Source organism: Coffea eugenioides, chromosome 10 (genome assembly GCF_003713205.1).
Source record: "Coffea eugenioides isolate CCC68of chromosome 10, Ceug_1.0, whole genome shotgun sequence".
Taxonomy (NCBI): domain Eukaryota; kingdom Viridiplantae; phylum Streptophyta; class Magnoliopsida; order Gentianales; family Rubiaceae; genus Coffea; species Coffea eugenioides.
In genome coordinates this window covers 1,195,938-1,208,200 of record NC_040044.1, presented here as the reverse complement: position 1 = coordinate 1,208,200, position 12,263 = coordinate 1,195,938, and the positions used below count along the sequence as shown (strand labels likewise).

General features: G+C 37.3%; 2 protein-coding genes and 2 non-coding genes across 4 annotated transcripts; 3 read left to right on the top strand and 1 right to left on the bottom strand.

The window, feature by feature from the left end:
• The first annotated feature begins 2,184 nt into the window (after nucleotides 1-2,184).
• LOC113750937 lies at nucleotides 2,185-2,285 on the top strand. The gene has a single exon (XR_003464705.1). It is a non-coding gene; the product is annotated as a small nucleolar RNA Z161/Z228 (small nucleolar RNA).
• A 118-nt stretch (nucleotides 2,286-2,403) lies between these two features.
• LOC113750930 lies at nucleotides 2,404-2,481 on the top strand. The gene has a single exon (XR_003464700.1). It is a non-coding gene; the product is annotated as a small nucleolar RNA Z105 (small nucleolar RNA).
• Nucleotides 2,482-2,886: 405 nt separating this feature from the next.
• LOC113748687 lies at nucleotides 2,887-3,353 on the top strand. Its single transcript, XM_027292211.1, has 2 exons — nucleotides 2,887-3,061; nucleotides 3,151-3,353. Exons 1-2 carry the CDS (start codon nucleotides 2,896-2,898, stop codon nucleotides 3,330-3,332), a joined length of 348 nt encoding a protein of 115 aa, XP_027148012.1. The 5' UTR covers nucleotides 2,887-2,895; the 3' UTR covers nucleotides 3,333-3,353.
• Nucleotides 3,354-3,577: 224 nt separating this feature from the next.
• Nucleotides 3,578-10,323, bottom strand: LOC113749169 (putative E3 ubiquitin-protein ligase LIN-1). Its single transcript, XM_027292841.1, has 15 exons — nucleotides 9,386-10,323; nucleotides 9,151-9,211; nucleotides 8,678-9,055; nucleotides 8,504-8,571; nucleotides 7,036-8,316; nucleotides 6,514-6,658; nucleotides 6,152-6,409; nucleotides 5,725-6,034; nucleotides 5,513-5,637; nucleotides 5,324-5,443; nucleotides 4,986-5,117; nucleotides 4,508-4,630; nucleotides 4,315-4,425; nucleotides 4,015-4,158; nucleotides 3,578-3,921 (listed from the first exon to the last, which is right to left on the bottom strand). The coding sequence occupies exons 1-15, from the start codon at nucleotides 10,321-10,323 to the stop codon at nucleotides 3,601-3,603; spliced, it is 4,515 nt and encodes a 1,504-aa protein (XP_027148642.1). The 3' UTR covers nucleotides 3,578-3,600.
• Between the last annotated feature and the right edge of the window lie 1,940 nt (nucleotides 10,324-12,263).

Below are 12,263 nucleotides of genomic sequence, written 5' to 3'. Positions count from 1 at the left end.
GTTGGGGCGGTTGGGCTCAATTTTTATTTTTATTTTTTTGCTTTTTTTTTTTTTGTGTTGTTTGAGCAAGCCAGCAAGGGTAAGCTGGTTTGTTTACAGTCTAAAATTAACTCAACATTATACTATTGTTACAAGTGTTTTTCCAACTAGCGCTAAAAGCGCACCCACATGTGTGTAATTTAAGAATAAATTAATTTTTATGAAATTTTGTTTAATAAATTAATAGTTATTTTGATAATTATCTTAGTAATTAAAGATTAATAGATTAAGTTAACTTCAGGTTAATGGATAAATTTAACACCAAATTAACTCTAGAGACTCTTTATTATTGTATAGATATGATTTTACTTTCTAGACCATTTTACAAATTGTATATTTGTTCATTTAATCCGATCATTCTTCAACTCAAAATCAATTTACATCTTATGAGGTGAGCTTGAGACCTATGTGCCGAGGCTTTAGTAGGCTCCATGTGCCAGTATCTTAATATTAGAGTTCATTTTTGTCTAAAATTCAACTTTTGCACGCATGTCATGAATCTAACGGTGATAGCGTATGCACTGTCAGTGTATATAAGATTTATTCAACATAAGATTAATCTTTCCTATACTGACAGTGTATACACTATCAGCATTTGATGAATAACAACTATGTAAAATTTAAATTTGAAATTCAACTTTTGCACACATATCATGAATCTAACGGTGATAGTGTATACACTGTCAATGTATATAAGATTTATTGTTAAACATATTATCTCATTTTTTTTGGTTGAATTATTACAAGACAAGAATTATTTCATTTGAATTCTATTTTTTTATAAATTTTTGTAGGAAAATTATAACTTTCTTGAAATTTAATAAATATAAGGTAAAATAATGGATGAACAATGTGCAAGGAAAAATCTCCAAAACTACAAAAATAAAATAAAATAAAATAAAAATTCACATACATTGCAGCCCAAACCAGAAGCAAAAAGACAAAATAATTGTAGCAATTTCTTACGAAAGGACAAGTTTATCAAAGGGAAAATGACATGTTTCATCCCTTACATTTCGCAAAAATATTCTTTTCGTCCCTCACTTTTAAAATGAAGCAAATTCGTCCCTGACATTTAAAAATTAAAACTATTACATCCCTGAACCTAATTTTCAATCTGAATCAAACCATCCAATAACCCAGTAATAAATTTTGAAAATAGAATTGATAGATCATTCAGTCAACTTCATCATATTCATATGACATTTATTAAACCAAAAAAATAAAAATTATAACATAAAAGGCCATTCTTTGTTTTGGAATAGTAGAGTTTTTTTTTTTGAATAAATCTTTTCATGCACCGTTAGTATATCTGCTTGCGAATCTAGATGTGTATCATAAATATAAATTTTGGTATTTAAATTTAAATTAAAATGATATGGCGGTACATAAAACCATCAGTGTATATAATGATAATGTAGAAAAGATTAATCTTTCTTTTTTATGTTATAATTTTTTATTTTTTCTTTTTAGGTTCATTAAATTTTACATGAATATCAAGTTGAGTTAACCAAGTGATCTACCAATTACACCCCCAAAATTTGTAATCAGGTTGATTGGTGGTTTGATTCAGATTAAAAATTAGGTTCAGGGATGTAATAGTTTTAATTTTTAAATGTCAGGGACGAATTTGCTTCATTTTAAAAGTGAGGGACGAAAAGAATATTTTTGCGAAATGTAAGGGATGAAACAGGTCATTTGCCCTTTATCAAATAAGTACATGTATTAGAATGTGTACATATATATGTTTGCTTGAAATTGCTTGGAAATTTTTTTTTTCTCAAATAATGTTCCTGAGCTTGAATCCTTTTTTTTTTTTGAATGGGAAAAACCAAAAAGAATCACCCCCCAAAAAATAATGCAAGGTTGTGGGTTGGATGAGGGTAAGATGGTAATTGTAACAGCTTGAAGGAAACCCTAATAACACATCGCCCATCACTTTAAATTGCGCAGATGTGTGCCTGCATGAAACAGTCGGATTGAGGATCTTCTTTCATAGCTAATTTCTCAAAGGTCTGATTCGATGGTTGGGTTGACATTCTCTTTATTACTTCTGTTCTCTCAATTGTCTAATAGTTCTCTTCCCCATAGGATAGCCTACTTTACATGTATGTTGTTCATGCTGGTAATTGAAATTTCTGGGGGGCGCCAAAGGATGAATATTGGATTAAAATTCTCACGACGGTCGTCTGAGGCACCCTTTCAGGTGTCTTTGTTGATGCAATAATCCAATTTTTCTGATGCTCTCTGTTGCTTTTTCTGTCCAAAATGTCTAGCTTTCTCTTTTCGTTCAAAAAAAGAGATTTGCTGTTTTTGCCTCTTATTTAATGGTCTAGCAGTAGTTTGTTCTTCCGATTGGGGCAAGCATAATGATGATGAATTTATACTAATTATTCCGACTAAATTCATGAAAAGGAATACTAAACCTCCTACTCATTCTGAATGCTTGCTTTTCCAATCACCCATCTTCATACTATTTTCAACCTTTTCTTTTATTTTGATTTGATTATATATTTTTTTTTTCTCTTTTTTGATGATCATTACTGGGCTGATAGGTTACGTTGGAGCCTGGAACAGAAGCTAACGAGGATCTCCTTAATAAGAGAACTAACAAGTTTTGAAATTTTCACCAAGTACTGGAAACTCTAGGTTGGCACCATGAGGATTAGTTTTGGATTGAGATCGAAAGATCTTTGATATTTCCCAGATTTTTATCTATCTAGTCCTTTTCATTCTGAGTGCTGATGTGGGGTTTACAGATCACTCTTTTGGTTTTTTTTTTTTCCAAATAAAATAAAAAATAAAAATAATAACAGGTTAAAACATGGTACTGGCTGGTAAGTTGCAAATAATTGAATGGGAAACCTGGTTGAGATTAAGATCGAAACGTATTTAGATAAATTGAGTTTAGGGGTCAAATGTGTTACGGGGCTGGAGTTTGGCTCTTTGGCTGCATATATTCTATATGCCTTAGGGATGAATGCAGCTCCCAACATCACTACATTCCTTCGGTTGAATTCAGGTTGGTTGTTTTAATACTTTCCTGAACATCTGCGAAGGAGACATGACATCGTATAAAGATTCTCATTTGCTATTTTCGTGGTTTGACAGAGGCTTCCACTGACTCTGATAAAAAGTGTTGTATGATTAAGTTTTTACTGAAAGATTCGGATTTGTTTGCCATACAAGTCGAAGAAGAGGGAGAAATGCCAGGACGAGGACATCGAATTTGCAAGCCGGTGAAATTGTCAGTGCATGATGCATCTGTTTCAACTGAAACCTTTCCCACATAATTTAGTACTAGGAGAATCAATGGTGACAAATGCAGAGAAAAAGAGCTGCAACTCCGCTCAGAAAAGATTAACATACTAAAATGAATTTAAGATTATAGTTAGAACTGGTTCACTGCAAAATTGTGCATCGGAGAGGGCAGGCAAACTGAGCGATGCTACAACCAGCATGAGGCGGCAATCAATTGGCGAACCATTGCTAAGTTTATACAGGAAAACTCTGCGTGTTTCAACATTCAATTTAGCGTCCAAATCTGCAATGCAAGGGCAATTAGTGAGATCCAGTCTTAAAAATGAACGACATTTGACGTCCAAGATAATCAAGAAGTCTGTGGCTGACCTGGATTTTGCCATCGGAGGAACCACCAAAAAGCATTTGTCCATCCATATCGGAAGCTAATGATAACAATTTCGTGTTATTCCCACCGGACATTCTGATGCAACCAATCTTTGTTACTCTTTCTTTCAGCCATACTTCTATTATTCCACATTTTGAAGCTGTAAATATGAAGTCATTGTTGGCTGTTATCTTCTGTATGTCCAAACCAGTGGACAGCGTTCCTAGGACGGCCTTGCTCGGGAGAGAGAACACCTTCATACGCAAATTTTGGGTCAAAAATGATAGGCAAGTCAAGAATTTCATGTTTTCTCGTTCATGTCAGATACAAAAACGTAGATGGTTTACCTTTCCTGCTATTCCATCAACCGAGGAACCGCCAGCAATAAGAAGACCGCTGTTGACTTCCAAGGAGAATATTGTTTGTTTCCCTAGCAATTTCCTTGTACCAGCGTAGAATATGGTTGATGTAAGAGTTCCTAAATCCACCTCCTGTCAAGTGAATTATGAATTTAGTACTAGAAAAACACCAGTTTTATGCTACCTGTGTTTATTGCTGGCTATGCTGGAGCTGGAGCTGTTTATCTCTCCAAAAACTGCATGACTAGGTCAAAAGCACAATTATGGAGGTCATTCAAAGAACTGTACCTGTATGCTGTAACTGGTACAGCCACAATAGATCTTATCGCCCAACAAGGAGATACATTTCACATTTTTGCTAAAATTAACATGCCTAGGAATTCCCGACCAATTATAAACCTGCAAAAACTTGATGTTCAGCAGGGGTTAGCTGTGTGCTTTGTGACATGTTTAGATGAATTAAAAAGTTTGCTGCACTGACCTTTACTCCAGTTCCTTGAGGCGAAAAGCAGGCGAAGTTGCTATTGGCATACAACTCCAGCACTGCCTCCTTAACATCATGGATTTGAACACAGTGAATTTCTGCCTGCTTGATTGCCCAGACCTGGATACGAGACTCATTTAGATTGTTTTGGCTATACCAAGGCAATGAATGCCTGGATTATTCAAATAACTAGTTCAGGCGCATTTGTCACAGGAATTAGCAAAGAAAGACACTAAGTTCATAACAAACTGAAGAGCTCATACACAGGGCTCCATTGCAATTTATGGTAATGCTCTTAGGTAGGTGAGTAGGTATATGATAGTGGTTTCTGGAGGCTAACAATCAATTCGCTGTGAACTACACTCAATTTTGCTTGCCATGTAGTTCCCAATCTAAACTGACAACAGAAGTGTTATTGAGTTCAATTTAGCTTTTGTTTCACCTTTCAAGTACATACAGAGGACTGATCTCTTACCCGGATTGTCTTGTCCAAGGAGCCACTGAACAGTTTGGTACCAGATGATGAAAGGCAGAGACATGTAACCGCTTTACTGTGCTCCCGAACTTCTTGAATTAATCTTGGAATCTTCTTTCCGATATCCCACAGCTGAATGAATAAAAATTATTAGAAACGAGAAAATGCTCTTTTAAAACATCCTTCTAGGACTTCCCAACAAAACGGATGTAAGTTGATGAGCGTAAAAACAATAATCACATGGGACTTCCCACCAAAACAGATGTAAGTTGATGAGTGTGAAAACAATAATCACAATATGAGGGAGCCGATAAACTGAAAGAATGTTGGGCTCATACTTTCATGGTTCCATCAGAATGGCTGCTGATAAGTCGGCCTCTGGTGTGAAGAATGGAAAGAACTTCACCATTTATGGATGCATCTAACTCCGGACCTTCAGCGTAGCACCAGAACTCTGCCTGGAATTCATCTTGTTAGACAAAATTGATTAGTTACTCCATAAAAAAGGATGCATAATTCATACTCACCGCATCAATTGATGGCAAGTTTATCAAAGCTTTCAACAAATCATTGACCACTACAGAGTTTCGCTTCAGCTTCCTCAATGTTTTGTACATGTTTTTGGCATATATACCCAGTTCATTAAGTGCACCTTGAGAAAAATGAAGATTGGCCTAAGCAACTTGGCTATAAGTAGTCAACTTTTGATCTGTACATCATCAGCAAACTACGTTTATACCTGGATCAGTAATAAAGCCTCCCAAAGCAAGAGTTGCCAAAATCTTCTCCTCAAGGTTCTTTGATGATTGTAGTATGGTTATAAACTGATCAAGCAAATACTTCCGAGCTGCATCTCTTACCCCAGTATCAGGAAAATTGTAAAGCATATGGATGAGCCATGTGCTGATGACAAGACAAGATTTTGCTATCTCTAGTGAATTGCTCTTGATACACTCCTCCAAAGCTCTGAAAATTGCTCCTTTTTCATGGTTGCAGAGAACAAATCCCACTCTTTTTTCCCAAGATCTAGCAGCTCTTTCTTCTTCTTCCTACGGACAGTTATTAAAAGTTGGAATTTCATCTCCAAATTTATGTTTATGTTTGCATGTGAAATAGAATAATTTGTGAATTTATCAGAGACAGTTAGGCAGGTTACACTTATATACCACAGTTTCGCTGAATTCACTTTCATAAGTTTGTAGCTTTTCTCCTTTCAACAAAGCATTGTAAGGTTGATCAAATCCAGCAAGCTTAAGCAACCAGGCTTCAGTGTAGGGCTTCCCCGAGGTGTTCATATGCCCTGGAAGAGATAATAAGGCATCTAAAGCTGCAATTTGAGAGGCTGGGAATTCCTTCTTGCGAAGTGCTTCTATTAATGCCTCAATTGCCTCTTCTCTATAGATACTCATCTTCCTTGGTTCAACCTAAAAAGAATATCCTTGTTAGCTCAATTTGTATTGCTTTCTTGATTAGAAACAAACCAGTGGCTTTTTAAAAGCAACTAAACAAGAGTCCTTAGAAGACAAACCAGGAGATCCAACTGAAGAAGAAGGGAAGCAATTGCAGGTTTCTGCTCCATTGGAGCCATTTGTAGATAAACAAGAAGCGTGTGCATGGTACTAAATGCTCCTTCATCTTTAATTATTTGCAGAATCCGGTTGCACAAATTTCTCCTGTAGCATAAAAATAAATGAGCTACAATCTTTTGTTATTCCTCTAGAATTTTGGGGCGTTGGCGCCGGGGGGAGCTAAAACCAGCATTGTTGCATTAGCATATCAGGCACTTGACAAAGTGATGTACTCTTTTTCGAAAGTAAGATTAACAAGCATATGCTAAGGAAGCCTATAGCACGACTTCCCCACAAAGGAACATGCATCTAAAGTTGTTATGATATAAATATAACAGAGAAACTATGAGCAGAAGCAGCCTAATCAATATATCTGTCTAACAATATTCACGAAGTCTGTTCAGGAAGGAGAATAATATGATGATCACTGAAAGCAATATGATAGACGTGGAACGTGAAAAGGGGAGCAAGTTCTGATATACCTGTTCAAATGCACTAACTCAGAGAAAAATTCTATGCATGTGCCTCTCACACTATCATTTCCAGTATGAAATAACTCAAGCACAGGAGACAACTCAATTCTGCTGGCTATTGTATTTCTGCAACTCTTATCTGCCCTAATGCAGCATAGCAGTATTGTCACACTGGAATGTCTTCCATCCACCCTATCTAGGCACTTAAGCAAGGCAGGAACTGAACCAGCGGATATAATATCCATAGTGATTGTCAACCTGGTCGTCTCATCACCTCCTGTAATGATCTGTTCAAGCAAAACTAGTGCCGCATCCTTGGGCGCTATAACAAATTGAAGATCGAGGGGATCTTCGCTCTTGCTGGAAATGAGCTGTGTCAAAGACGGTATAAGGTTGTGAGCAGAAAGCTGAGAGAATGACGGTCTTAGAAGGTATATAAGTATTGCTGCCTCAGCAAGACCATTTTTCATTAGAGAAGCAAGGCAATCAAAATCAGTGTCCACACTGGTAAGAACTTCTCCAATACTATCATCTGCATATATGAGCTGCGAGAGAATGTGAATTGTTGTTCTGAGAACTTCCCTGTTTAAAGATGCTGACAATATCTCAACAAAGCCATTTACTATTGCTGGTGAAGACAAATAGGAATGAATGCCTGATTCAACCTTTGAGTCATTCCATATCCTGGCTATTGTCAAGACTGCTGCTTCACATTCTTGTAGATCCTCTGAATTACAGAGACATGAAATGTAAGGTCTAAGTCCATTTATAACTGTTTCCACTGCAGGTTGAGATAGTACGCTGGTTGGTGATGTTGACACTGCAGCTCGCATAAATCTTCGGGGTTTATGTTCTGGATCGTTGTCCATTAATCTTCGAATTGGATAACTAGTCATCCCGGAAGGATTGGAATCTGATGACATCTCATTCAACGAAGGCGTGCTTAAGTTACTTCTTGGAGTTTCAGCATAGGACATCTCCTGAGCAAGATCAGGATGCTGTTCTTTCCAAGAGGTAATTAGTCTTTTTAGGACATAATTTGTTTTGGGCAGTTCAGTGGCCAAGAAAGGCTGCCGGGCAATGGGACAAGTTGTGTTTCCTCTGTCTATCCACTCTTGGATAGCTCTTCTTTCATACGTCTGTCCTGTTTCAAGGGTGACTGGGTCATAGAAGATTTGCCCTGTTATAGGGCATACAAAATCTTTTGGTGGCCTTGATTGAGGAGTCTGCTTGTCGGATAATGGCAGAGAGATGATGCTATTGTTACCTTCATCACTTTCATTTGAGAAGCTGCCATTGTTCAACGTAAAAGGAATATCATTCATTTAATGTTCAGAATGAGAATTTCTGAAAGTAGTTTCTTAAAGAATTGAAGCTATGCTTAACGTGCAGTTGAGAGATGGCAAATTCAATCTTCGTTCTCACAAATTATGGGGGTAAGGGAAAGAAGTGACTTGTCCATCTGCATCCCCATTACCTTTTCTCCAGGACTTGACTGCTCCTTCGAGAATGACTGCTGCTTTTCCTTCCAGATTTCTGCTGCTCCTGAGTTTCTAAGTTTCTTTAGTAAGACTTCATAAGTAAAGTTTTGGGTACATAAAAGTAAAAAAATTGAAGACAAATGCCAAGTAACTTAAGATTGGTAACATACCATCAGTTCATTATCATTATCTACTGAACTAATGTTTGAATGCCGAGATGAATATGGAGAATCAGCCAAAGAAGCAGAGGCTGTCCTTTCCTTGGCTCGGGTGGACACCAAACGCAATAAAGATGTGGGTTCCTTCCTACCATGTGTCTCTGGTTTTGAAGGTGACTCTTTTTTGGGAGAATCCACAGGGGAGAAGTCATTGGGTGTTTGGTTTCGACTCCTCACTCTAGTCGCCTGCACTTTCAAAGTCGCTTCTATATCCTTATTGATTATAGTGCTGCTATAAGAAGGTGCAGCTTTTACACCTCTGTTTGTAGATTCTTCACATGCCTCAGGCTCATAATCGAGTTCGTCTTCACTCTCCTCGGGAATTCCTTGCTGACAACGGAGAACAAGGTAATAAACAAAACAGGTACTGCCACTATGAGCAATGAAGTTTCACTATAACTATAAAACAAAATTGGTAATCTTACAGTTGGATCCCAACCGGCATAGTCATCGAGATTCTCATCAGATGCAGAAGCTAAATTTAATCTGCTTAAAGTCAAGAGGAACCACATTCAGCAACTTCCGTTCCATAGAAATGTGAATAATTTTTTTTAAAAAAAAGTACTCTATAAAGTTAAGTTACTACCATGAAACTTTCAATAAATTAAGGACGACTGATATGATATTTTCTCTGAGCAATTAATGTAAAATCAGATTTACCTAGACGCTTCGCTTGTCTCTCCTTGAGCTTTCAAAACAGGAGAAAACCCAGCACTCTTGGGCAAGATTGGACCAAATTTGACATAATCAGGGATTTTATGGCTCACCTCATGCAAAGGTGTCATTGGTGGCTCTGCAATTGGCATCATAGGGATCACCTTCTTGGTTGTGGCAGAGTCATAGTTCATGCACTCCTTGTAATATCTGGCATAAAGCCTTGTATTCTCATCCAAAGATTGCCCATAAAGATGCTCTAGCTTTTGCATTTTTTCTGCTTGATCTGGCCTCACAGATGTGATTAGTGATTCATTGAAGTAGTTATCAAAATCGACCGTAAAGGACAAGTCATTAGAATCAGGAATCACATCCATCACTATCCTGTGCCTCTCCTCCGAATACCATCCAATAATGGAACTCATGTGCGGAAGAAACAATGATTTCCAGAGCTCAGGAGCGAAATCAATCCTGGAGAAAAAAGGGTCTATGATAAACATGTCCAAGATATGAAGAACCGAATTCTGAACATTGTTTCTCAACTTCCACAAGTAGGAAAGATTCAAATGTGCCCATGCAGACAAATAGAAATTGGGAACCCCAGCAGTTCTCTGACTAGAATTCAACATTGCACAAACTTGTAACATTTTCTCAGCATAATCTAATCTTGCCATTTTAGTCTCCATGTTGGAAGTGCTAATTGCCTCTTCGAGGGCCTCAATTCCCCAGTCAAGATTTGCAAGGACGGCTTGATCAGAGTACCTAACTTCGGTATCTTTATCAGAGCTTCCATCTTCAGCTGCTAGTCTTTCAGCACAATGTTCTTTTTGCAGGGCTCTCTGTTCTTTATCAATCAACCTATCTTGAATAAAACTCCCAGTGGTTGTGATTAATGAACTCACAATATCTGTATGATCCATCTCAAACCTATAATTTCCAGCCATTTCGTAACCAAACTCACCAAACCAATGAATTTCAAATGATTTGCCTAATGCTTTTCTAACATCAGGTAAAATTGCAATTTGTTGGGTACGTAGAAACCTAACCTATTCTTCCACGTGCTACTACCACCAATCGTCTAAAAGCCAACTATCCCAGAAGCTTAAAAATAACTGGCTTTTAATTACTGTACAATGTATGGAGAGAAACTCTCGATAAAAACGATGCTAGAGATAGATAAAGTACTGAAATTGCAGAATGAAGGATAACTCTCTGGGCAGAGTCGTGCTTGCTTGTTTTTGCCTTCTTTCGCCTGAAAAAAGAAGCAGCAATCTCTGAGCTGGAGTGTTTCAGAATTTCAAGAAACCAACTGAAGAAACTTGTTGAAGAAGCTATAAGAGCTTCCGAATTCAGATGATCTATCTCTTGTCTCTGAATGGTCTTTCAGTCATCAGAATCTATGATACAGAAACCGACTTTTAACAGGACTCAAGAAAATCTGAAAAGTACGGATTTGACATGAACAGTCAGCACAAGTCTCATTCATGATGAGCAGGGGGGGAAATTGTAACAAGAAGAGATAAAAGGGAAGGATGCCGGCTTTTTCGAGGCTGCTAGCTGGCTGCCGGCTCCCTTTGGATTAAGCTCTGTAATCATCAACATTTGATCAATCCAACAGCAAAGCGTGGACCGGGGGAATATAGCATTTAACTACTCAATTATTTAGTAGCAGTTAAATGCTAAAATATTTTATAGGCGACAAAATGGATTGAATGGCATTTTCAGAATTTTTTGCTCATTCGTCAAAAACGTCAACTGTTCCTTTCAAGACAAAATCCTTTTACCAATCCTTTCGATTCAGGAGAATCGGAATAGAATTTTTCCACATTTGGTCGTGATAATTGATCTTGCTTTAGTTGTTAGCAAACTTCGAACTTTGTTGAAGTTTAGCTTTTGTATTAATCGGACAGAATTAAGGTTCAGCTAATGTTTAGTTGAGCGAAAGCAACTTTTAATATCGTTTCTTAATAAGTAGATGCCAAAATTTGTGCTCATCAATCAAAGATTGAATTAAAATTAACGGGTTGATGTTAGGGACTTGGCTTTTTTTCTCATGGGTTCTTTTTCCATTTTCTATGGTTGTATTGTATGAATTGGAAGAGAATCCACTAAAAATGAGTCATGTCCAAGATGCTAGTACTTGTTTAAGGTTTAAGACTAGGTTGATTCATTTCTCAACTAAAATTTTTTCACATGTGATTATTCATTAGTGCTCCAATGGTACCCCAAGGTAATTATGAACAGTGCACAAAACATACGAATGTGTATTTTGAAGCAAGTATTATTTCACTATTTCAAACAAATCCAGATTTGATTTTTTTTTTCTAAGCAGATAATTTTTTTATGAAAAAGTGATTTGTGCTTGCTAATTGATTGTTGTGTTGACAATTGCCAATTGGCTGCTGATCCTTCGTTAATGTGTTACCTTCACTTCGACCATAGTTGATGGCAAAAGCGCATGACAACGCCCAAGGACCAACCAAGAATCTCCAGGCTAATTGCTCAGATTATAGGTAAAAAAAAAAAAACATCCGTCTGACACGGTTGTTCTTATTCTATACGTGTCGTGTTGACTGAGCATGATCCCAAAATTAAATTTCGCAGAAGTCAAAAAAATGTCAGCCCGTACAGGCTTGTGTCAGTCCGGGCCGTGCTGACTGTGCACGGCCTGGACTGACTAAAGACTGACAGCACTGCTTTTGTCAGGGCCGTGCACAGTCAGCACGGCTCCTTTCAAAAAAAATTAAGCACGAGATTTCTCCTTGCCATTTCCAATTTGGCTCGCAGCAGCTTCTGAGGACTACATATGCCAATAATGCAAAGTAAAGAAATGATAAACTAATGGGGCCTGATTGGAGTTAATTGTGAAGCAGTTTAGAATCCC